The 23,716-nt window shown below is 47.6% G+C and overlaps 1 protein-coding gene across 9 annotated transcripts in view; it reads right to left on the reverse strand.

Annotated features, from left to right (window-relative positions):
• FBH1 (F-box DNA helicase 1) overlaps positions 1 to 23,716 on the reverse strand; it is a 48,556-nt gene that overhangs the window by 22,938 nt on the left and 1,902 nt on the right. For 2 of the 9 annotated variants that reach the window (XM_053572220.1, XM_053572219.1), the window contains exons 2-7: positions 14,790 to 14,957; positions 10,140 to 10,295; positions 8,017 to 8,615; positions 3,799 to 3,929; positions 3,581 to 3,716; positions 1,393 to 1,583 (exon numbers count right to left, since the gene is read on the reverse strand). In XM_053572220.1, the coding sequence (XP_053428195.1) occupies positions 1,393 to 1,583; positions 3,581 to 3,716; positions 3,799 to 3,929; positions 8,017 to 8,615; positions 10,140 to 10,295; position 14,790 (1,214 nt within the window). In that variant the 5' untranslated portion in view covers positions 14,791 to 14,957. The other 7 variants (XM_053572217.1, XM_053572214.1, XM_053572216.1 and 4 more) reach the window with 7 other exon arrangements.

The raw sequence follows: 23,716 nt of genomic DNA on the forward strand, positions 1-23,716 counted from the left end.
ACACAGGTGGGGCGTGGGGGCTCACGCCTGAAGTCCCAGCACTCTGGGAGGCTAAAGTGGGTAGATGGCTTGAGCTCAGGAGTTCAAGACCAGCCTGAGCAAGAGCAAGACTTGTCTCCACTAAAAATAGAAAACTAGCCAGGTGTGGTCCCAACTACTTGGGAAGCTGAGGCAAGAGGATCACTTGAACCTAGGAGTTTGAGGTTCCTGTGAGCTAGGCTGATGCCACAGCACTCTACCCAGGGCACAGAGTGAGACTTTGCCTTAAAAAAAAAATAAAAAACTGACACACAAGTCAGAAACGCAGCAAGCCCTGAAGAATTCTGCAGACTCCTGTTCCCTCCTCTCACCTCGCCAAGGGGGACAGCACCCTCCCTCAGGGCTACCAGCCATGCTATCCTGGTGGCTCATCAGTTCCACTGGCTGCTGGAAAAGGGGAACCTTGCTGGCTTCTGCTCCTCCAGGACAGGCCATGTGACTGTACTGCCCGCCCCTCACCCCGGATCAGGGCTCGGGCCCTCCCTAGGTACCTAGCACACTTCGGATTTTATTCTAGCTGCCAACCGTGGCCTTGTCCCCCTCCATGATCCCGTATTAGCCTCCACTCAAACCACAATGGACTTCTCCTCTTCCTCACACATCCCAAATTCATTCCATCTTCAGGCCACGAACTGTTCTTCCTTCTACGATGCTCTCCCCCATTCCAAAGTGGTGGATCTTCTCAACACTCAGGCTCCCACAGGTGCTGCCCTCTCAGAGGCACTTCTGTGCCACCCAATGGTTAGCAGCCTCTCCCCCCACTCTGTCCTGTTTCCCTGCAATGCTCCTCCCTCACTACAACGCGCTCACTTCGCGGGTTTCCTTACACATCCCTCATCTGCCCTCACGAGCACAGGAGTCTTGTCCGACCTTTTCACAGTGACCTTGCTAGTGCTCAGACATCTCCCACACATGCAGCAGGTGCCCAGGGTTGGCCAAATGCCCACACCCTCTGCATGACAGCTCTCTGCCACTGAAGTGGAAAGCCACAGGTCGCAGCCGCTCTTACACCAAGAGGACAGGAAGGACAAGACTTCACCATAACCCTTACAGCCCTCAGGACGGTGAGAAATGGAGGAAGCAGATCCTAACGTTCCCCAGAAAACGCAGCCAGGTATGGATGAAGGAGACTTCAGGCAGGGGCTTTGCCAAAGGCTGCGGCACCTGTTAATGTCAACGCTGCCTCAGTGACGCCTCACGACCTCGCACGAAGTGCTGTTCCCTGTGTTCCACATCAGACCTCCCCACCCCTCCATCCTGCACAGAAGGGGCCTGGGCCGGAGCAGGGTGAGCACCACAGGCGCCCAATGTGCGTTGTCATCACAGGGTCCCCATCTTGCCCCTGGGTGTTACCTATTGCTAATGTTAATCCCCTTCTCCCGCATGGCGTAGAGCAGCACAGCTATGCAGTACAGCGTCTCAGTGACATCCGGCATGGTCACCGTGGAGCTGGGTCTCCTGAGGCAGAAGAGCAGTTGCTGGATGTCGTTCACGCTGCTGGAGAGGAGGACCACGGCCGTCACCAGGGCCCAGACGTTGACACCCTGCAAGCAGGAGGACAGGAGGGAGGAAGACCCACAGGCAAGCCCAAGAGAAAGCAGCGGGGGCGGCAAGCGTGGGGTCCAGCTGCTGCCACGGAGTGAACTGAGCTGAACTTCCCAAATGACATGGGGTAACGGAGCCTCTCCTTTTGTCCTGGACTCTTTTCTTCCTACCCCTTCTGGACCTGGGAGCTTGGTTTTCTTCAACTGAACAACATTTATAAAGTATCTCACACTGCACTTCCCTCAGGCAGTGTGAACTCCCAGGCCCACGTGCCCCCCAGGGTCAGAGCAGGACACCAGCAGAGCCTGCCTGGGGGATGGACAGAGTGACAGTAGGTGACAAGAGGAGACAGCAGTCTCTGGGGGACATCAAGACTGGCAACACCCTGGCTCGGCGCCCATAGCACGGTGGTTGCATTGCCAGCCACATGCACCAGTGATAGCGGGTTCAAACCCAATCCAGCTAAACAACTGCAACCAAAAATTAGTCGGTGCTATGGCAGGTGCCTGTAGTCCCAGCTGAGGGAGGGACTGAGCTGAGGGAGGCTGAGGCAAGAGAACTGCTTAAGCCCAACAGTTTGAGGTTGCTGTGAGCTGTGACACCATGGCACTCTACCGAGGGTGACATCATAGTGAAACTGTCTCAAAAAAAAAAAAAAAAAAAAACAACAACAGACTGGCAACTCCCTAGTATTATAGTACTCATTTACTAAGAAATAATTGATACTGGAGAAAGATCCTTATCACTCTACATTGCCACACTCTCCCTATTACAGACACATTCCAGGACAGGACAGTCCCAACCCCTGCTCATGGGCTCTGAAAGAAAAATCACTTCACCCACAGCAAGCCTTGCGCTCCGCTCCGGGGAGAGAAATGCAAATTCCTGATTTCCAACCCTCTGTAGCCTGCAGAGCAAAGGTAGGGACTGCATGCAGCTCCCAAGATAAAATCTGGGAGCCCCCCACCCCCCTCAGGAGCTACAGGACTGAGACTCAGGATACAGACGGCTCCTTCCAGCTCCTGGTGACCTCACTGTGTATCTGCAGCAAGACCCTTAATTTCTCTGACCCTTTCAAATAACCAACGTTGTCAATGATGGAATGGTGGTCTGATACAAAATCCTATTAAAGCGTTCGGGGGTGGCCTCCTTTCAGGAATATTTCAGAAAAGATTCAACAGAATGGGAAATTGGATTTGTGTGTGTGTGTGTGAGAGTCAGTCTTCATCTGTCACCCTGGGTAGAGTGCTGTGGCATCATAGCTCACAGCAACCTCAAACTCTTGGGCTTGAGCGATCCTCTTGCCTCAGCCTCCCAAGTAGCTGAACTACAGGCGCCCACCAAGACACTGGTTAGTTTTTATACTTTTAGCAGAGATGGAGTCTCACTCTTGCTCAGGCTAGCTGGATTAATTTATTAAAAATTCCTTCAGGCAGTGCCTATGGCTCAGTGAGTAGGGCGCCGGCCCCATATACCGAGAGTGTCGGGTTCAAACCTGGCCCCGGCCAAACTGCAATAAAAAAATAGCCAGGCGTTGTGGCAGGCACCTGTAGTCCCAGCTACTTGGGAGGCTGAGGAAGAGAATCACATAAGCCCAAGAGCTGGAGGTTGCTGTGAGCTGTGACGCCACAGCACTGTACCCTGTTTCCCCGAAAATAAGACATCCTCTAAAAATAAGACCTACTTACAGGAAAGATAAGACGTCCCCTGAAAATAAGACCTAGCACATCTTTGGAAGTACACCTTAAAATAAGACACTGTCTTATTTTTGGGGAAACAGGGTACCAAGGGTGACAAAGTGGTAAAAAAAAAAAAAAAATTCCTTCTAAACCTAGTGATATATAATTATATGACCTTTTATTTCTTTTATTTCTCCAGTGAATGAAGATCAATGTTTCCAAGAGTTCAGAGAATAAAGATTTTGAACATGAACATAAAGTGGTCCCCAGCAGGGTGAGTCAACAGTACACTCTCCTCCCACAGTCTCCGCACATACCCCCACGGCAGCATAGAGGTCAGGCAGCTGCTGCCGCACGCAGGCCTCCGCCTCAGGCAGCAGGGCATGGTCCCTCAGGCTCCACAGCACCCGCTCGGGATCGACACTGGGAGAGCACTTGGTGGTGGCTGTGTATCTGTAAAACATTCATGAAGAGTCCGTGAGAAGGGTGAGCTTGAGCACCACCTGTGTCCTTCCGGCAAAGAGCAGCAGCTCACCGTATGAGGTTCAGCACACACGAGTCCGACTCCTTCTCTATGCCGTAGCTCAACAGGATGCCGTCCACTTTGCTGACAGCTTGCTCTTCATTCATCAGGTATCGATGATACAGCTTTTTCCAAGGAATGAACTATATGGGTTAAGAAACCCAAAAGAACACGCAGACAATGGCTTCAGAAAGCAGACTGAGCCATACACATAGGTGACATTCTAACAACCGAAAAGCAATTACAGCTCACAATCGAAAAGCCTGCCAATCAGGTAGAAATACTATGTAAATTTTGGTTGGAAACCAGGGGAATTGGGTCTTGGTCCTGGTTCTAACACTGTTAAAGAATTTACAGAAAGCTAGAGCTTCAGTCTCGCTCTCTGAGATACCAGGACACTAGTAGCTCAGAATTTCAATGACAATAAAATGATATGAGAGCTGGGGCTACACTAACATCAGACAAAATGGCCTTTTAAGTCAAACATTGTTATAAGAGATAAAGAAAGATAATGAATAATGTCAATTCACCATATAACAATTATAAAAACATCTGCACCAAGTATCAGAGATCCTAAATATACGAAGCAAATATCAGAACTGAAGGGAGAAGCAGCATGACAGCAGAAGGGACTTCAGCACCCCAATATCCATGACGGACAGGACAAGCAGACAGACACGAGTGAGGGAACACGAGACTGTAAGCGGAGAGACTCCCGGGATCCCGCCGGCACACACAGAGGGTCCCACCCGACCACAGCAGAAGGGACATTCCTTCCAGTGTCCATCAAACTGTCTCCAGGAGAGATCATGTTAGGCCACAAAACAAGGCTTATAAAATTAAAAAGACCGAAGTTATACAAAGTGTCTTTTTCAATCACTAAGGAATGAGACCAGAAATTAATAGCAAATGGAAAACTGGAAAATCCACAAGGACATGGAAATTTAACATACTCTCTTATATATTTTTTTTTTTTTTGTAGAGACAGAGTCTCACCTTATCACCCTCGGTAGAGTGCCGTGGCGTCACACAGCTCACAGCAACCTCCAAATCCTTGGGCTTACACGATTCTCTTGCCTCAGCCTCCCGAGCAGCTGGGACTACAGGCGCCCGCCACAACGCCCGGCTATTTTTTTGTTGCAGTTTGGCCGGGGCTGGGTTTGAACCCACCACCCTCGGCATATGGGGCTGGCGCCTTACCGACTGAGCCACAGGCGCCGCCCATATACTCTCGGATAAAATAGCCAATGGGTCAAAGAAAAAAAAATGACACAGAAAATTAGAGAAGACTCTGAGACAAATGAAGATGAAAACACCAAATGCCCCAACTCCGGGGATGCAGGGAGCACAGTGCTCAGAGGGGAGTGCGGAGCCGCAAGGCTCACACTGAAGAGAAGCTCTGAAATCAACACCCCAACTACTACTTCGAGAAACTAGAAAAAGAACAAACTCAGTCAGAGTTAGAAGAAAGGAAATAATCAAGGTTAGAACAGAAATAAATCAAACCTAGAATAAAAGACAGGAGAAAAAAATTAATAAAGGCAAGAGTTGTTTTAAAATATAAAATCTAGGGGTGGCGCCTGTGGCTTAGTGAGTAGGGCACTGGCCTCATATACCTAGGCTGGTGGGTTCGAACCCGGCCCTGGCCAAATTGCAACAAAAAAACAGCCGGGCGTTGTGGCGGGCGCCTGTGGTCCCAGCTACGTGGGAGGCTGAGGCAAGAGAATCGCCTAAGCCCAGGAGTTGGAGGTTGCTATGAGCTGTGTGACATAACGGCACTCTACCGAGGGTGATAAAATGAGACTCTGTCTCTACAAAATTGAATAAATGAATAAATCTGGCTCTGCCCTGTAGCACAGCAGTAAGGGCACTGACCACATATACAGGGGCTGGCAGGTTCGAACCCAGCCTGGGCCTGCAAACAACAACTACAACAACAACAAAAAGTAGCTGAGTGTCGTGGTGGGCACCTGTAGTCCCATCTACTTGGGAGGCTGAGGCAAGAGGATCACTCTAAGCCCAAGAGTTTGAGGTTGCTGTGAGCTGTGACACTACAGCACTCTACCCAGGGCAACATAGTGAGACTCTGTCTCAAAAATAAAACAAAATAAAATTTTTTTTAAATCAATAAACCCTTACTAGATGAAGAAAAAGAGAGAGGGGACTCAAATAACTAAAGTCAGAAATAAAAGAAGGGATGGATGCTACAACTAATGCCATAGAAATAAAAGGACTGGCTCAGCGCTTGTGGCTCAAGCGGCTAAGGCGACAGCCACGTACACCTGAGCTGGCGGGTTCAAATCCAGCCCGGCCCACCGAACAACAATGACGGCTGCAACCAAAAAATAGCCGAGCATTGTGGTGGGCGCATGTAGTCCCAGCTGCTTGGGAGGCGGAGGCAGGAGAATCGCTTGAGCCCAGGAGTTGGAGTTTGCTGTGAGCTGTGATACCACAGCACTCTACCCAGGGTGACAGCTTGAGGCTCTGTCTCAAAAAAAGAAAAAGAAAGAAAGAAAAGGACTATAAGAGAATAATATGGGCTCCGCACCTGTAGCTCTGTGGCTAGGGCGCCAGCCACATACACCTGAGCTGGTGGGTTCGAACCCAGCCTGGGCCTGCCAAACAACAATGACAACTACAACCAAAAAATAGCCAGGCATTGTGGCAGCAGCCTGTAGTCCCAGCTACTTGGAAGGCTGGGGCAAGAGAATCAATTAAGCCCAAGACTTTGAGGTTGCTGTGAGCTGTGACACCATGGCTTTCTACCAAGGGCAACACAGTGAGACTGTCTACAAAAAGAAAAAAAAAAAAGAGAGAGACTATTATGAACAGATTGGATAACATAGACAAAAAGGATAAATTCCTAGAAACACAACCTACTAATACTGAATAATGAAGAAAGAAAATCTGAACAGACCAATGATGAGTAAGTAAGGGGAATGAATCCGTAACCAGAAACCTCCCAACAAAGACAAGCAGGGGACCAGATGGCTTCGCTGGGGAATCCAGCTGAACAATAACTACTGGAAAATCAACAGCATTTCCCCCTCACACTCTTCAAAAACAGTAAGGAGGGGACACTTCCACACCCACCCAAACCAGATAAAGATGCTACCAGTAACGAACACAAGCGCTGCAACAGATTTCTTGAGAATACTGACGCCATGTCCTCGGTGATGACAGAAATAGCACCGTCCTAGCATCTTAGCCAGGAAGCACAACCGGGACATGGTCTCCAAGATCCGCTCAAAGCAGAATGGAGAAAATCCTCACTTATTCCCTTGTGCGACCATTCAATTCACACGGGAGAGAGCACAACTCAGTGGCAGAAACACTGTGTCACAAACCAGGTTCACATGAAAAGGAAGAAAGACATTTCTCAGCCCCGAGGAGGCAGGACCCGAGCACAGAACGGGGCTGGAGTGACAGGAGATTTCCTCCCAAATCTTTTGTGCTGAGAAGAGAACTTTATAACATAAAGTCTTAAGATATCCATCTTGTACTCTGCCCCTAAGTTTGCAAGCTTCAATACAGCTGAAGGGAGATTCTCTCACTTATGCCCAGAGGCTCGTCTGAGGGATACTTAAGCTAGCTAAGCGTTGCCCGAGTGGGCAGGTTGACCTGAGAATGTGGACCCGGGACAGGAAGGAGCACAGTGGACGAGGGCAGGGGAGGGAGCTGGAGCAGCGATGAAAGGCGACACTCAGTTATTGATCACTCACTGTGTAAAAATCATAAGCACCATGGAGAATGCAAAAGCAAACGGACAGCCAGCCTGAAGAAGCAGGACAAGCAGCTGAAATCACTGGGCTCTGTCAAGGAGCTGGTCCTTTAAAGCGGGGAGGAGAACTGCAGTGAAGTGAGTAGCAAGTCCTACACGGGAGGGATGAACTGCTGCAGAAGAGACGCAGACTACCGCTGATGGAGCGAGAGGGGAAGGAGGGACAGGTCATATGAGGTAAGCCTGGAACAACAGGGCAGGTGTCCCCAGAGACACGAGGGGCCCTCTGGGTGTGGGTGGGGACTAGCGCAATCCATGGGTGAGGAGGGACACAGGGAGGAAGTGTTGACAGAAGTGAGTGGACACGCGTGACAGGTGGCCTGACATGGCGGGCAGGGTCTCAAAGCAGTGTGGAAGCCACTCTGAAGGCAAGTGGAAGCCGCCATCCCTGTGGTCAGGGCTGGTCGGCTGAGCTGCTCTGGGGCCCTTGGCTCTGGCACTTCACTCACCAGCGGGTCACGGACGATCTCCCTCCAGAGGCGGCACACCAAGCTCAGGTTCCAGTAGAGGTCCTCCACGGGCAGGAAGGCGAAGACGTGCCTCAGGACTTCGCTGGGTAGGCTGCAAATGTGGCTTGGAGCCTCCAGGCAGGGCGAGGTCCCCAGAAGCCCATAGTACGAGTCAGGAATGGGGTCAGGACCAATGTCCCCTATGTCAAGGTCAGTTTCTCCGGACTCCGTGGAGAGCCGTGAGCAGCAGTCCTCTGCTCCCCGCCGGGCTTCCCTCGGCCTCGGACAAGGCACAGACAGATGATGCCGCGGGGTTTTCTTAGAAACTCCGTCCCACCGGTTGGTCCCCGAGGCCTGATTACTCTCTTCCTCAAGGGACCAAGACCGCTTGGTGGGCAGGGGAGGCCGCGACGCACCCGACCTGGCTTCTCCATCATGCTCCTGAGGCAAGGCACAATTGCTCTCTGCAGCAAAGATCATGTTGCCCTCGGAGTCCTGACAGCCGTCCTCACCAACAGAACTGCTTTTGGCCATGTCATTGGTGCGTAGCTGCTTGCCAGCTAGGAAGAGCTCAAGGTTGTGTTTCTGCCATCCTTGAGCTGACAAGAGAATGCAAACAGAAGACACAAGAAGTGGACGATGGGCTCAGCGTCTGTAGCTCAAGCGGCTAAGGCGCCAGCCACATACACCAGAGGTGGCAGATTCAAATCCAGCCTGTAAAGCTGATATGTTAATGTATTTTTAAATAAAAAGGGAGAATTCAGAATTCTAATTATTAGAATTAATACTAATACCTGCCATACATTTATTCAACCAGCATTTACTATGATAATGCGACAAATAGAAAGAGACAAACGCTGTGTTCCCTGACCTCACAGACTTCTCAGGCACATAGGGAACCCACAATGGTGCCTTCACACATCACCACGGCATTTCCAAACTGCTAACAATTATTTTTAAATGCCAGTGAGATATTCAAACATCTTATCAATATATAACAACATACATGGTTCCTTTCTAAATGACGACAGGCAAAATTCTCACTCTGGAGATAAGAGAACGGACGAACACTAGGTTTGGTATTTAATAGACTTTATGAAACTGAAACTAATATTTTTTTCTATATTAGGGAAAAGAAAACAATTATAACCACTTCTGGGGAAATTTAATAGAAACGTAGAGTTTCAAAGTCAGTCTGGCCAGGGCTAATCCTGGCATTCCTAATTCTCAAACCCAGCTCCCCCCAGCTGTTCAGAGGCAGGCTCACAGTCCTCGTCAGGAAGAACTTACGGCACCGACCAGGCTCAGGCTTACACACACACAGACTAAATTCCAGACAGTACACAACTATGTTGGCATTGGCTGTGCTAGCTCTCCAAAGTGACAACCACATATGATATCTAAAGCCTAGTTACTATGTGAGGTGGACTCTGAAATGACACACAGGCACCTCAGAGGACAATAAGGCAAGCTGGATGACACCATGTACTCAGCAAGCGAGGAATTCACTTGGCATGAAAAGGGGGAACAAGAAAACCAAACTGCTAGGAGGGGCCTCTCATGTGCCAACAAGAACTGCGTGGTGACGACAAGCACAAGCCTGAGTCCCTCACAGCACCTGGGGTCCCTGAGAATGGGTGTGACACGACGGAAAACAACCATATCCAGGAAGAGCATCTTAACAACACAAGTCCCAGCTGATGTGGAAGAGAAGAAACCTGCAGTCCAGGAGAAGGTTCACTGCAGTGGTCTGGGTGCAACGAGGCAACAAACAGCTCAGAAAAATAATCACATGCAGACCTAGTGAGCAACTGGAAACAATGACAATGAGCACGCCAGCTACCCACACCTCTGGACTGGGACAACGTGAGGCTGTCTTCTATTGCTTTGTAATTTCACAAGCTAACAGGATTCATTCTATCACATTTTCCCAGGCTTTTACCAACTACCATGACTGGATGGAATTTTCATGGAAAACTCACAATTACTGAGCAAAGTGTCAATGCACCGCACTAGGACTATGAATCACAGCAGCAACACTGACAAACACTTAAACTGGGAGATACTCAATGGCTGCACACACCACAGATTTTCAAACGCAAGATACTTTTTGGAAGACATACCCCTGCTCCCTCTCTTGGTTCTGGGTTTAGGATAGAGTCCATGGTTCGGGTCTCTGCTTATCCATCTTTGACCAAAAGGCTGGGCCACAGACAAATGACTCGGAGCCAGATGCTGGCAGTCGATGGCTGTAAGATGCTTCCGCTTAAACAGTCTCACTGTTGGGAAGAAAAGGACACTCATTAGTTAACACCAATGCCAGAGAATTATCCTCAATTTTCTATATCGATGGGACCGATGATTCTGTGGATCACCCAGCCAGCCCGTTCCCTCTCCCCTATAAATCCACCAACTTTTAGTCATTTTACTGTTTCCTGACATTTCTTCCTTAGAATTTAAGAATCCCAAAATGACATTTTAAGATCCTAAAATGACATTTTTTTTTATTTATATCTTTTAGAAGTCTCGATCATGAAATGCTGCTGACTCGAAACTAAGCTGCCACTAGTAGAGAAATGGTGATTTGCCATCTTTTCCTTGGCTTTGTTCAGACCATTTATGTTCCTACAATAACCATGCATATTCAAGAAGTAACTACAGCTTTAAAAAATAAATTTGTATAACATTTTTTTGTCAAATGGTTAAAGGTTTTATCTTAAATTATAGTAAAAAACACGTAAAAGAGTTGGCACACCATCCCCTATACATACTAGCTTCTCCAAGTCTCAGAAGCAAAATGCAGTGACCTGGAAACAGGCTATAAATGCTTTGCAAGGAGGACCACGTTGTCTAGGCTCCCAGCCCCCGGTGTCTCAGTATCAAGAACTCTTATCAAGATACAAGCAAACCCTCCACCTCACGAGTGGAAGACTATCAAATGTCTTCTAGGACCTTCAGAGAAGGAATTTCATAGCCTTCCTTAGCAATATATTATAGCAACAATTGTGCCCAGAATTACGTTAAGAGTACTAAAATGTTTAGTTTTCTTTTTTAAATTTTTTGCAGACAGGGTAGGGTCTCTATTACCTGGGCTATATACTACGTACGGTACAGTGGCATCAGCATAACTCACTGCAACCTCAAACTCCTGAACTCAAGTGACCCTGCTGCTTCAGCCTCCTGAGGAGCTGATGGTATGCACCACTACACCTAGCTAATTTTTCTATTTTTTATAGAGATGGGGTCTTACAATACTGCTCAGGCTGGTCTCCAACTCCTGACCTCAAGCCATCCTCCCACCTCGGCCTCCCAAAGTGCTAGGATTACAGGGGTGAGCTGCTGTACCCAGCCTTCTTGTGCCTCCTCTGCGAGACAATTCTCTTCCATGTTTAACCCAGAATCTTTGCTTCTGTATCTGTTAGTGCATGTAACATCTAACCACTTCTTTATGGTGTCAAAGATTGAAATATAAATAGATATGCTTTTAAAAAAAAGAAATGTAAGATACCCTTGGGTGGCGCCTGTGGCTCAAAAGGATAGGGCGCCAGCCCCCTGTACTGGAAGTGGTAGGTTCGAACCCAGCCCCCAGCCAAAAACTGCAAAAAAAAAAAAAAGAAAAAAAAAAGTTACCCTTTGCAGGAGATGGTCAAGAAAGAATAAAATCAGTACTTGCCAGCACCATGTTTCACAGTCCCAAAAACACTCAAGTACGGGCGGCACCTGTGGCTCAGTGAGTAAGGCGTCAGCCCCATATACCAAGAGTGGCGGGTTCAAACCCCGCCCTGGCCAAACTGCAATAATAACAAAAAAAATAGCTGGGTATTGTGGTGGGCACCTGTAATCTCAGCTACTCGGGAGGCTGAGGCAAGAGAATCGCCTAAGCCCAAGAGCTGGAGGTTGCTGTGAGCTGTGATGCCACAGCACTCTACCAAGGTCAACAAAGTGAGACTTTATCTCAAAAAAAAAAAAAGAAAAAGAAACTCAAGTAAACCATGGTATCAAATGCCAGAATCTCACTTACCATCTCCTTTAAGCTTGAAAGTATCTAACACAATACGCAAATGAACACGACTCGTGCAGTCCATCCTTTCTACCACTAATGCTCAACAGCCTCCAGCTCTCTACAAATCACCCCTCCAAATGTCAGTCAAATATTTCAAGATTTAATAAAATATTTTTTTAAAATTTCATGAATATTTTAAGACTTAAAAAAAGGGCAGCGTCTGTGGCTCAGTGAGTAGGGCACTGGCCCCATATACCGAGGGTGGCAGGTTTGAACCCGGCCCCGGCCAAACAGCAACAAAAAATAGCCAGGCATTGTGGTGGGCGCCTGTAGCCCCAGCTACTCCGGAGGCTGAGGGAAGAGAATCAGCTAAGCCCAAGAGCTGGAGGTTGCTGTGAGCTGTGACACCACAGCACTCTACCAAGGGTGACAAAGTGAGACTCTGTCTCTTAAAAAAAAAAGACGACGACTTAAAAAGAATAATTCAAAAATAGAAACCCCTCTGGGTGGTGCCTATGGCTCAAGGAATAAGGCACCAGCCCCATATATTGGAGGTGGCAGGATCAAACCTGGCCCCAGCCAAAAAAAAAACCTTCAAAAATAAAAATAGAAACCCCTCTAAGATGGATATCTTACAAGTACCTGAGTCCTGCAGGAGAAGCATGACATGGGGGCGCCGGGCAGCAGCATTCAGGAGAACACTCACTCTGAGGCCAACAGCTTAGCAGCTCAGCACCTGAGCACCTACCAGGAGGACAGGGCCTGGCCCTCAGCTGGCCACATGCAAGGCTATGACTTCAGGTCACCTCACTTTCTTAGAGGTGTCATCAGGAGTACATGAGGAAATATACCCCAAATGATTGTCCAACTATAAACCCGATGCAAAAACACATATCTGCTTTCTCTCTGTAATAAGGCTCATCTGACTAACTTGCATGAAACACTGAAATATCTCTCAGATTATAGAGATGCATCTAACAGCAAGACAGAAAATACAAAAGCAGCCCAACTGTAGTCAGTTCTGAGCTACTGGAAATATCTTTAAGAAACAATAGCTCGGTGCCCATAGCTCAATGAGTAGGGCGCCAGCCACGTACATCAAAGCTGGTGGGTTCTGCCAGAGCCCCCTAAACAATGATGACAATTGCAACAAGAAAAGAAAAATAGCTGGGTGTTGTGGTGGGCACCTGTAGTCCAAGCTACTCAAGAGGCTAAGGCAAGAGAATCACTTAAGCTCAGGAGTTTGAGGTTGCTATGAGCTGTGATGCCCCAGCACTCTACCGAGGGTGACAAAGTGAGACTCTGCTCTGTCTCAAAAAAAAAAAAAAAAAAAAGAAAAGAAAAGAAAAAATAAATAATAAGTAACATGCCTCCGCTACTTACTATGAATGGAAATCCAATGCCCTGCCCCCCACTGTAATGATTCTGTAATGCTGGAAAGCAGTTTCTCTAAACACTAAGTCTTATTCACGCAGAGGCAAAATATGGATGTAAAGTTCTTCTACGTTAAAAAACAAATTTGAGGGCGGTGCCTGTGGCTCAAAGGGATAGGGCGCCAGTCCCATATGCTGGAGGTGGTGGGTTCAAACCCAGCCTCGGCCAAAAACCACAAAAAAAAAAAAAAAAAAAAATTTGAAATTCTTCTATATTGAAAGAAAACATAAGCTTAAAGTCTGATCCTTCTCTTTTAAAAAATAAGACATAAGGGTGGTGCCTGTGGCTCAACGGAGTAGGGCACCAGCCCCATATGCTGGAGGTAGCAGGTTCAAACCCATCCCTGGCCAAAAACTGCAAAAAAAAAAAAAAAATTAAGACATAAGGTCAGGTGCTGTGGCTCAAATGGTAATCCTAGTACTTTGGGAAGCTGAGGTGTGAGAATTGCTTGAGCTCAGGAGTTCAAGAACAGCCTGAGTAAGAGTGAGATCCTGTCTCAATAAGAATAGAAAACTAGCTAGGTGTAGTGGTGGACACTTGTAGCCCCAGCTACTTGGAGGCTAATGTGGGAGGATCGCTTGAGCCCAAGAGTTTGAGGTTGCTGTGAGCTGTGATGATGCTATAGCAGGGTGACAGAGTGAGGCTCTGTCACAAGAAAAAAAAAAAAATTTTTTTTAAGACGTTAGGTCAGGCACAATGGCTCACACTTGTAATCCCAGCACACTGGGAGACTGAGGCATGAGGATCATGTGGGACCAGGAGTTCAAAATCAGCCTGGGCAACATAGCAAGACCCTACCTCTAAAAAAACTTAGAAAAAAATTTGCTAGGCACAGTGGTTGGTGCCTCTTTAGTCCTAGCTACTGGGGAGGCTGAGGCAGGAGAATTGCTTGAGCTCTGGAGAATTAGGCTGCAGAGAACTCAGTGAGCTATGATCACACCACTGCATCCCCATCTTGCATAACAAAGTTAAGACTTTGTCTCTAAAATTAAATTAAAATTTTAAAAATTGAAAATAAGACATGAAATTTTATTTTTCTGTTTAAAACCTTTCCTATTACAAATGTAACTCAATTACCATTTTGCACAAACGGGGACCTCTGGTCATACTAGCAAGAGAGATAATGTAAAGCTACAAGAGGTCGTGCAGATTACAGGCAGCTCCTCAGTGAGGTGTGCACACACACTTGGTTTACACAGGAGCAAGACAGCAGCAGACTGACAGCTGCTTTTGCTCCCTCTTCACATATCCCCAGTCACTTCAGAGCTGGCAAGTACAAACTCCATAATTAGAATTAGAGATGTTAGAGTAAAGTTACCAACAGAGAATGTCTCACTTAAACAGGAGGTAGACGTCTATCGCCAAACTGGCCTGGAGGAGACTTCATGAATAAAATCACCAAGGAGCAAGATCAGCATGGAGCCCTCAAGTTATGCTATCCAGGATCTTGGGCTGGCCACAGGCTGCTTGACTGACCGATGCGTCAGGTCACAGAAGGAGGCATCTGAAAGCAAATGGAGACACACGTCACAGTGAAAACACCAGGCTCAGCTGAGGGCTCCGATGCTCCTAAGATCCTAATCTAAGATCTGCTCCTAAATTTAGAAATCATTACACAGAAGCAGCTGTCAGGTTTGTGTGGAAGTTACTGACATGTGCAGGATGAACCTAGGAGCTTTTTCTGCGAAGTACGTTAAGAAAGGCTTTACCCTAGCCTCCCCCAACCAACGAACTACAGGCAGCGGAGCCCTTGTTAGAAAACCAAAGCACTGACAATGACCACCAACTTGATGTCTTAATCACACGCCTAGGAGTCAGATGGATGGTGAGTGCACGCCATAATAAGGAACTAAGCCACCACGATCACAGCTACACCCTCTGCACACAGCACAGGACCTGTCACGCAGTATGTGGTGTGGACTGAACACTTGTGTCCCCAAAAATTCATATGACAAAATCTTCACCCTTCCCACAAAGTGAAGGTATTAGGAGGTGAAGATTTGGGGAGGTGATTAGGTCATAAGGGTAGAGCCCCCTTAGAAAAGAGGCCCCAGCGAGCTCTGTCGCCTACCACACCAGGACAGCATTTACAATCCAGGAGGTGGACTCCCAGCAAATGTGGACTCTGCCGGCACCCTGGTACTGGACTTCAAGCCTCCAGAACTGTGGGACAGGATGTCTGTTATCTGTAAGCTACCTAGTTGGGGAGGATGTCTGTTATCTGTAAGCTACCTAGTTAGGGTGCTTTGTTACAGCAGCCCACATACCCTAGACAGCTCAGATTCAACAAATGCTGAATGAGTAAGTAAGGCTGACAAGGACAGCAAGTGGAAGCATCAGGCTGTGAGGGGCAGGAGCCTGTGCCCTGGATCACCAGGATCGCACTGCAGGTCTGCTCTCACATGAAACTCAGGAAGGGCAGACCCAAAGGGGGACGTCCCCAAATGTAACCACACCAGACAGACAGGAAGATCAAAAGATGGTTCCGGCCTATGATCCCAGCACTCTGGGAGGCTGAGATGGGTGGATCGCTTGAGCTCAGGAGTTCAAGAGCATCCTGAGCAAGAGTGAGACCCCATCTCTACTAAAAATAGAAAATGTAACCAGGTGCAGTCATGTGCACCCACAATCCCAGCTACTCAGGAGGCTGAGGCAGGAGGATCCTTTGAGCCTTGTAGTTGAAGGTTACAGAACTATTACTGGCCACTGCACTCCAACCTCAGAAACAGAGCAAGACTCTGTCTCCCCCCCCCAAAAAAAGTTCAGGCCCCAAAGAAACTGTTTTGAAAAAGCAGGTAACATGCACAGAATAGACTTTTATTTATTTCACAATATATACCTCAATCTATAATGCTTTTTGAAAAGATTAAATGTTTGCAGAAATCTAACAAAAGCACAGGAGTGAAAGGAAAAGCTAATGGGAGTGTTGGAGCATAATGTTCTGCCCCCAGAGAGTTCTGGTATATTCCAGTGTGTTCTGGAAGGAACTAAGGTTAAGATTGGCAGAGGGGGGGCTTCAACTGGGAGAGCTGGCTTCTATATGCTAACGTAAGCTGTCTATGTCACACACCTGGACAGGGCTACCTGAGCCACAACGTGGCTGGGAGGCAGGGCTGGAGCTTTTATTTACACATCAAAAATAACTTTTCTAACTTGACCTAGAGTTGGGAAAACTGAATTTTAGGTCTCCAAGAGATAAGGGCAGTGAAGCACTGGGAGCCAGGAGCCCTGTGTCTACCTCCCCCAGAGTTACCTGAGTCACTTAATGTCCCCTTAAGCCCACAGGGATATGGGGTGCACTGGGCTGCCTACACCTACCAGGTATACTCAACACCAAAGCCCTGATCAATCCCTGGCCTATAAAAATGGGGACTGTTAATAACCTGCCACCCAAATTCACAGAATGAGATGATAGAAGTACTCATGACACCCAGGCTGAGGGTGACAACACCTATCTCTATGCCTGTATCAATACCGAGCAAGGGAAATACCAGAATTGTGTGACTATCACATCAATCTGAGTGTCTCCTAAAAGCAACATCAGTTTTATTTTAATAGCATTAATGTTCTTGCTAAAAGGTCCAAAAAAACCACTATACTGAAATTCTAATCGCACTTATTAATATGCCTTTTTAAAAAGAAAGCAGTTCAAATTTAACTTTATCAAAATAAAGATACTCAAATACGTCTTCCACAAAATCTCTCCTCCCTGAGTCACCCAATCCTGACAGCATTCCTCCCTCTGCACAGGGCACTTATTGTTAGAAGCTGTGTGTGACTCTTCAGGGAGCAAAGTAAAGACTGTGGCGTGAGGAACACTCACGAAGGGCAGCTGCGTCCAGACCAGGTTCCTGTGTGAGCAAAGAGACTGGAATCGCTAATGGGGCTGCCAAACCGTAAAGAGGTGCCAACAGACCCTCCCCACCAACTCGGGCCTCTGTGCCCCTCTCTGAAACACTCTCCCACAGTGACCAAGAGGAATGCGCTAGAGCCCTCAGGGGTCAGACCAAGAACGCACAAAACCATTTGCCAAAACAGAATGCTGCCCGGGCTCAAGAGAGGCCACTCACACACCACCTTTTATGTCACAATTGTCTTTTGGTGTGACTCCTCTCTGCCCCTCACCCCAGTGGGCCCCCTCCCAGGACCCACGTCTCTCTGCTAAGCCTCAGCTCTCACCCCCTGATGAGCAAACTGGTACCTCAGGTTCCCAGGCGTCGCTGACTCCAAGGTAGTCAGTGCCTGGAGCGTGGCCCTGCACCAATCCCCAAGTCCCCTGACCCTGCTCGCTCTGGCCCACTCCACTCCCTCGCCAGGTCCCCTGGTGGAGATCAGACCAGCCCCTGGACTACAGCCCTCATTAAAACTCCACTATTGGACACTAACAGACAGGAGCACTCAGCATGACACTTCACGAATAACAGGGGTTCAGTCACTTGAAGAAGTACGTGGTTGTGACCCTTCCATTAGGCGTTCATTTCCCTGGCTTCACTTTTTTAATCTTCTTTACTGAAAAACAACCTTTAAAACAAGTCGGAGAAAGTGAACCTGAGTACTTCCCCCGGAGCACACAGCCAGCCTCTACTGCCCCATCCTGTGCACACCTGCACACACCCCGAGACCAACCCCCAGGCTGTGAGTAAAGGGCCTCCTGCAGGCCCTTCCTCTACCCCTCTCATCTTCTAGTTAAGTAGGAGCTGATTCTCAGGATGTTGTTGAAGCCACATGTTCAAAATGGAAGACCTGGAGCGGCCTCGGTCCTCCAATCACTGTTTTAAAGACACCCCCAGCCCAAACACACCACCCAGCACCTTCACAGACTGTCACAGGATTGAGAAGTAAATTTCTATTTTAAGGTCACTACATGTTTGGATCTACAGGGTATCCCAAAAGTTGTCCCTGAAGTCGTCAGAAGTCATCATACACAGGGAAAATGTGAAATTGCAGCTAAATGTGCCTCTATTTACAAAAAGATGGCCAACACATTGAAAATACTTTGTAAAATGTTGTAAACAACAGTATAGTTAGCTACAATTTCCCATTTTCCCTATGTGTGCTAACTGCAAGGACACCCTGTATTTGTTACTGTAGCACAGCCTACCCTAACTGTTCCAAGGTCACTTGAAATTGACCCAAACAATTTCCTTTATTCTCCTTTGCTCATCAGAATTCAGAGAGTTTTTTTGGCCAGGGCCAGGTTTGCACCAGCCACTTCCAGTGTATGAGGCCGGTGCCCTACTCCTTTGAGCCATAGGCGCCACCCACTCATCAGAATTCATATCAAAAAAATCCTCTAGAACTCATAGGTACAGACCCAAATGGACAACATGAAGACAGAGAGTATCTAGAAATCCTGGAAGATCACTAAACATCTGCTTTAAAAAAAACAAACTCAAGTTGCCTCTCCAATCCAAAGTACCTGACTAGAGCACGCTCATTAACACGGCTCCTGCTGGATGAAGGCCCACGGCACGCAGCTCTGCTGGTGTATAATTTGCAGCCACCCAACCTCCCCAGACGCCCTGGTCAGTTTCCCCACAGGCCTCTGCCTTCTCTGGGGGTGGGCTCTGCAAGATTAGCAGTGGACTCTTGGCGTCTGGTGTCTCCTGTGGAGGGGACAGAATGCATGGCAGTGGTGCCCACATTACAAAGCTCCAGCTGCTCCATCAGCCTGACCGCAGCCTGTGACCCCGACAGCCCACCCTCTAGTTAACTGTGTCCCCAGAGCTGCAGAAAGGACCCTCTCAAGCCAGGAAGCACCTCCCAGTAGTCAAACCACCCTGTACAGAGAGATACTTGCAATAATTCCTTGTAGGAGTATGTATTTAATGTGCGTCTCATACAAATTGTTCAATATACTTTTTGGAGAGAGTCTCATTTTGTCACCCTTGGTAGAGTGCTGTGGCATCACAGCTCACAGCAACCTCAAACTCTTGGGCTCAAGTGATCTTCTTGCCTCAGCCTCCCAAGGAGCTGGGACTACAGGTGCCCACCACAACACCCAGCTATTTTTCAAGACAAGGTCTTGCTCTGGGCTCAAGCTGGTCTTGAACCTGTGAGCTCAGGTGATCCATCCTCCTTGACCTCCCAAGTGCTAGAATTACAGGTGTGAGCCACTGCACCCGTCCATTTTATCTTATTTTATAACATCACATAAATAACAATTACTTGTATGAGTAACACATCTTCTGTCCTGGACTAAAAGCCCTATCAACTACTTGTACTGTGAAGGGGGACAAGGGGCTTACGCCCAGCAATCCTGCTTCCTGAGTAACTGCTAAGCAGGCACCTGCAGCAGCCCTCCTGAAGGTCAGGCCATCTCCCTCGCTTTGAAGCTCTATGCTGATAGCTCCTAAGTGTCCCACAGCTTCTGCAGTTCCTTCTCATATTCTTGTGTGATCTTCACAGCAATCCTGCCACCATCAAACTGGGCTCAGAGAAGACTCGCCTGCAGTTATATCACAGCTCACAGGTGACAGTGCTGACACCAGAACTTAGGTCTTCTGATTCCCCAAGTCCAGTGAACTTCCTACTGTAACATCCTTTCCTCTATGGCTGGAAGGATTTAAAACATGTTCTAAAAAACCTCAAGTTTAATTTCTTTATCCCTTTTTTTTTTTGTACAGTCTCACTCTATCACCCTCAGTAGAGTGCCGTGGCGTCACAGAGCTCACAGCAACCTCCAACTCCTGGGCTTAGGTGATTCTCTTGCCTCAGCCTCCCGAGTAGCTGGGACTCTGGGTGCCTGCCACAAATGCCTGGCTATTTTTTTGTTGCAGTTTGGCCGGGGCTGGGTTTGAACCTGCCACCCTCGGTATATGGGGCCGGCGCCCTACCCACTGAACCAGAGGTGCTGCCCTTTATCCCTTTTTCTTAATCAGTGTGAAATATCAGAACAAAAGAAATTTAATAACAATAGAAAACATTAGAAAAACATCACTAAGTTATGTAGACTAAAAATGGAAAAACTGTAAAATATTTTGCCCCCCGCCAGGCACAGTGGCTCACGCCTGCAATCCTGGCACTCTGGGAGGCCAAAGTGGGTAGACTGCTTGAGCTCCAGGAGTTCAAGATGAGCCCGAGCCAGAGCCAGAGCCAGAGCCAGACCCCGTCTCTAATAGCCGGGCATCGTGGCAGGCGCCTAGAAACCCAGCTACTCAGGAGGCTAAGGCAAGAGAATTGCTGGAGCCTAAGAGTTTGAGGCTGCTGTAAGCTATGACACCACAGCATTCAGAGGGTGACCAAGTTGATACTCTGTCTCAAAAAAATGTTTTGCTGCCATTAGCTGTAAGAAACAAACACAGAAAGAAAGCATATTACAGCTCTAGCTCCTCCCGGGTATGTACTCTCCACCAAGAGCCAGGCCCCTCCCAGCCGCCACACCATGCTTCTCTGCGAACCCAAAAGGCCCAAGTCAGCTGTGTCATTCTCCCCTGGGTCCTCAGACACCCTGAAATACCACCTATTCCCTTGGAGACAGCACTCATTTCCAAGAGCAAGGACGGGTGAGGCTTCTCACACTGTTTCTCACAGGAAATAAAAAAGAAAAACAATACTATTTACTGTCTGGAATATATTTTGTATATTTAAAAGACTTTTTATACAGTCAATTCATTCCACAGTCACTTCTAAGTATCCACTGTGTCCCAGATTCATTGTAACTCCATGAGGGATTTCTCTTGTGGTATTCTTGGGGCTAAATGCTATTTTAGACACTGACAGTACAAAAATGAATTAGCCCACCCGAAAGGCAGCTACCAAAACAAAAACAAATTACTATCCATAAGGCAATATGAATACAGCATAAAGGCATGCGCCAAGTGCCGTGATAGTAAAGACAAGTCGACAGACTTGGGAAAGTTGAAAGAGGCTTTTTATGAACCTTGAGAGATTAATGGGATCCTATAAGGCAGAAGAAACAATAAAAACACACAGGCCTAACAACACACTGGTGTGGACGGGGAAATGACAGAAGGCAAGGCTGGAGAAGGAACCTGGAACGACAGACCGCAAAGGCCCTTAAACAAAATCGGGCATTTTGAATCCTAGTCAAGAAAAGAAAAAAAACTGGACTTGACTGTGCAGACAGTTCTGGGAATTACCCAGTTTTTAAGCAGCATCATTATGTAATCAAATGTGCACTAAAACAGTGACTCTGGAGGTATGCTGGAGGATAAACAGACAAGGAGATTGTCAGGAAAACAAATCAGAAAGCCTCTACCTAGGAGAGAGCTGGCCAAGACCCCAGAGCAGCAGAGACCGGGCAGAGAGAGCAGGTGGATATCCAGAAGAGCTTTTTTTTTTTATTTTTAGACAGACTCTCATTATGTCACCCTCAGTAGAGTGCTGTAATGTCACAGCTCACAGCAACCTCAAACTCTTGGGCTTAAGCAATTCTCTTGCCTCAGCCTCCCAAGGCAAGAGACTACAGACACCTGCCACAATGCCTGGCTATTTTTTTTTTTTTTTTTATTGTAGTTGTCATTGTTTAGCAGGCCTGGGCTGGGCTCAAACCCACAGCCCCAGTGTATGTGGCTGGCACCGAAACCACTGAGCTACAGGTACTGAGTCCCAAGAAGGGTTTTGAAAGGAGTGGAAGAGAAAGAAGAGACAGAGTGGTAAGGATAGCTGACATTTCTAGCAGAACATTCAGAGAGATGCTGACGTCATTACCCATGGCAAGGAGTAAAGGAGAAAGTGGTTTTGTTTTAATCACTTTTTTCTGGAATGAGGGGTCAGCCTAAAGTTTCAGTTTGGAAATTAATTTTGTTTTTTTTTTTTTTTTTTGAGACAGTCTCACTATGTTGCCCTCGGTAGAGTGCTGTAGCGTCATAGCTCACAGCAACCTCAAACTCTTGGGCTTAAGTGATTCTCTTGCCTCAGTCTCCCAAGTAGGTGGGACTACAGGCCCCAGCCACAACACCCAGCTATTTTTTTGTTGTAGTTGTCATTGTTGTTCAGCAGACTGGGTTTGAACCTGCCAGACCAATGTACGTGGCCCGCGCCCTAACCACTAAGCTATGGCACCAAGCCTGGAAATTAATTTTTTGTTTTGATTTTCAGTTACCTGTGGAACACCAAGTTAAGCTCCAGGAGGTACTCTGAAATATGAGACTGTTCTTCAAAAGGTACCAGGATATCAGCTGAAGAGATGAAATTTGAGATGATTAGGTGATAAATTTCTGGGAGGAGGTAATTTCATACGCAGAAGAGCAAAGACAGAATCCAAATTCAGTTTCTAAATAAAATCAGCCTGGGAAGGATAGAGGGATGGGATAAACAAAAGATGATGTCAAGGGATCTGAAATTAGAATTCTCACACCAGTAGTTTCGTGTCTACACACACAATTCGCAAAACACGCCAAATGATCAATGTATAGATGAGTATGACTGAATCCCCCATAACCATAAAATAATGAGAAAAAGGAAACACAACCAGGTAGCAAATCACAATGTCAGTGACAACTACATGGGAAGCTCATAAAAGGCCACACCACAAACTCCAACAAAACTCTGCACAAAACCAACAGGCAACCGGACCAGGAAAACACGAGACCCCAGAAACAGCTCTACCTGTCAGCTTACTGTGTAGCTCCCACTGTTGTACACTGTGCTTTTCCTCCAGAAAAACCACAGGACTGGGGAACAGATCCATATACATTACCTAGTTATCCAAAATAAGTACTTAAAGAAGACAAAAGAGGTAGAATTGGATTTAGAACATCAATTAAGGCCTGGCACAGGGCTCACGCCTGTAACCCAGCACTCTGGGAGGCTGAGACAGGTGGACTGCCTGAGCTCACAAGTTCGAGACCAGCCTGAGCAAGAGCAAGAACCCCATCTCTAAAAAAGCGGCGCCTGTGGCTCAGTGAGGAGGGCGCCGGCCCCATACCGAGGGTGGCGGGTTCAAACCCGGCCCCGGCCAAACTGCAACCAAAAAATAGCCGGGCGCTGTGGCGGGTGCCTGTAGTCCCAGCTGCTCGGGAGGCTGAGGCAAGAGAATCGCGTAAGCCCAAGAGTTAGAGGTTGCTGTGAGCCGTGTGACGCCACGGCACTCTACCCGAGGGCAGTACAGTGAGACTCTGTCTCTACAAAAAAAAAAAAAATAGCCGGGCATTGTGGCAGGAACCTATAGTCCCAGCTACTTCCGAGGTTGAAGCAAGAGGATCACTTGAACTCAAGAGTTTGAGGTTGCTGTGAGCCGTGACACCACAGCACTCTACTGAGGGTAACAAAGTGAGACTCTGTCTCAAGATAAAAAAA

This window comes from Nycticebus coucang, chromosome 20, assembly GCF_027406575.1.
Source record: "Nycticebus coucang isolate mNycCou1 chromosome 20, mNycCou1.pri, whole genome shotgun sequence".
Lineage (NCBI taxonomy): Eukaryota > Metazoa > Chordata > Mammalia > Primates > Lorisidae > Nycticebus > Nycticebus coucang.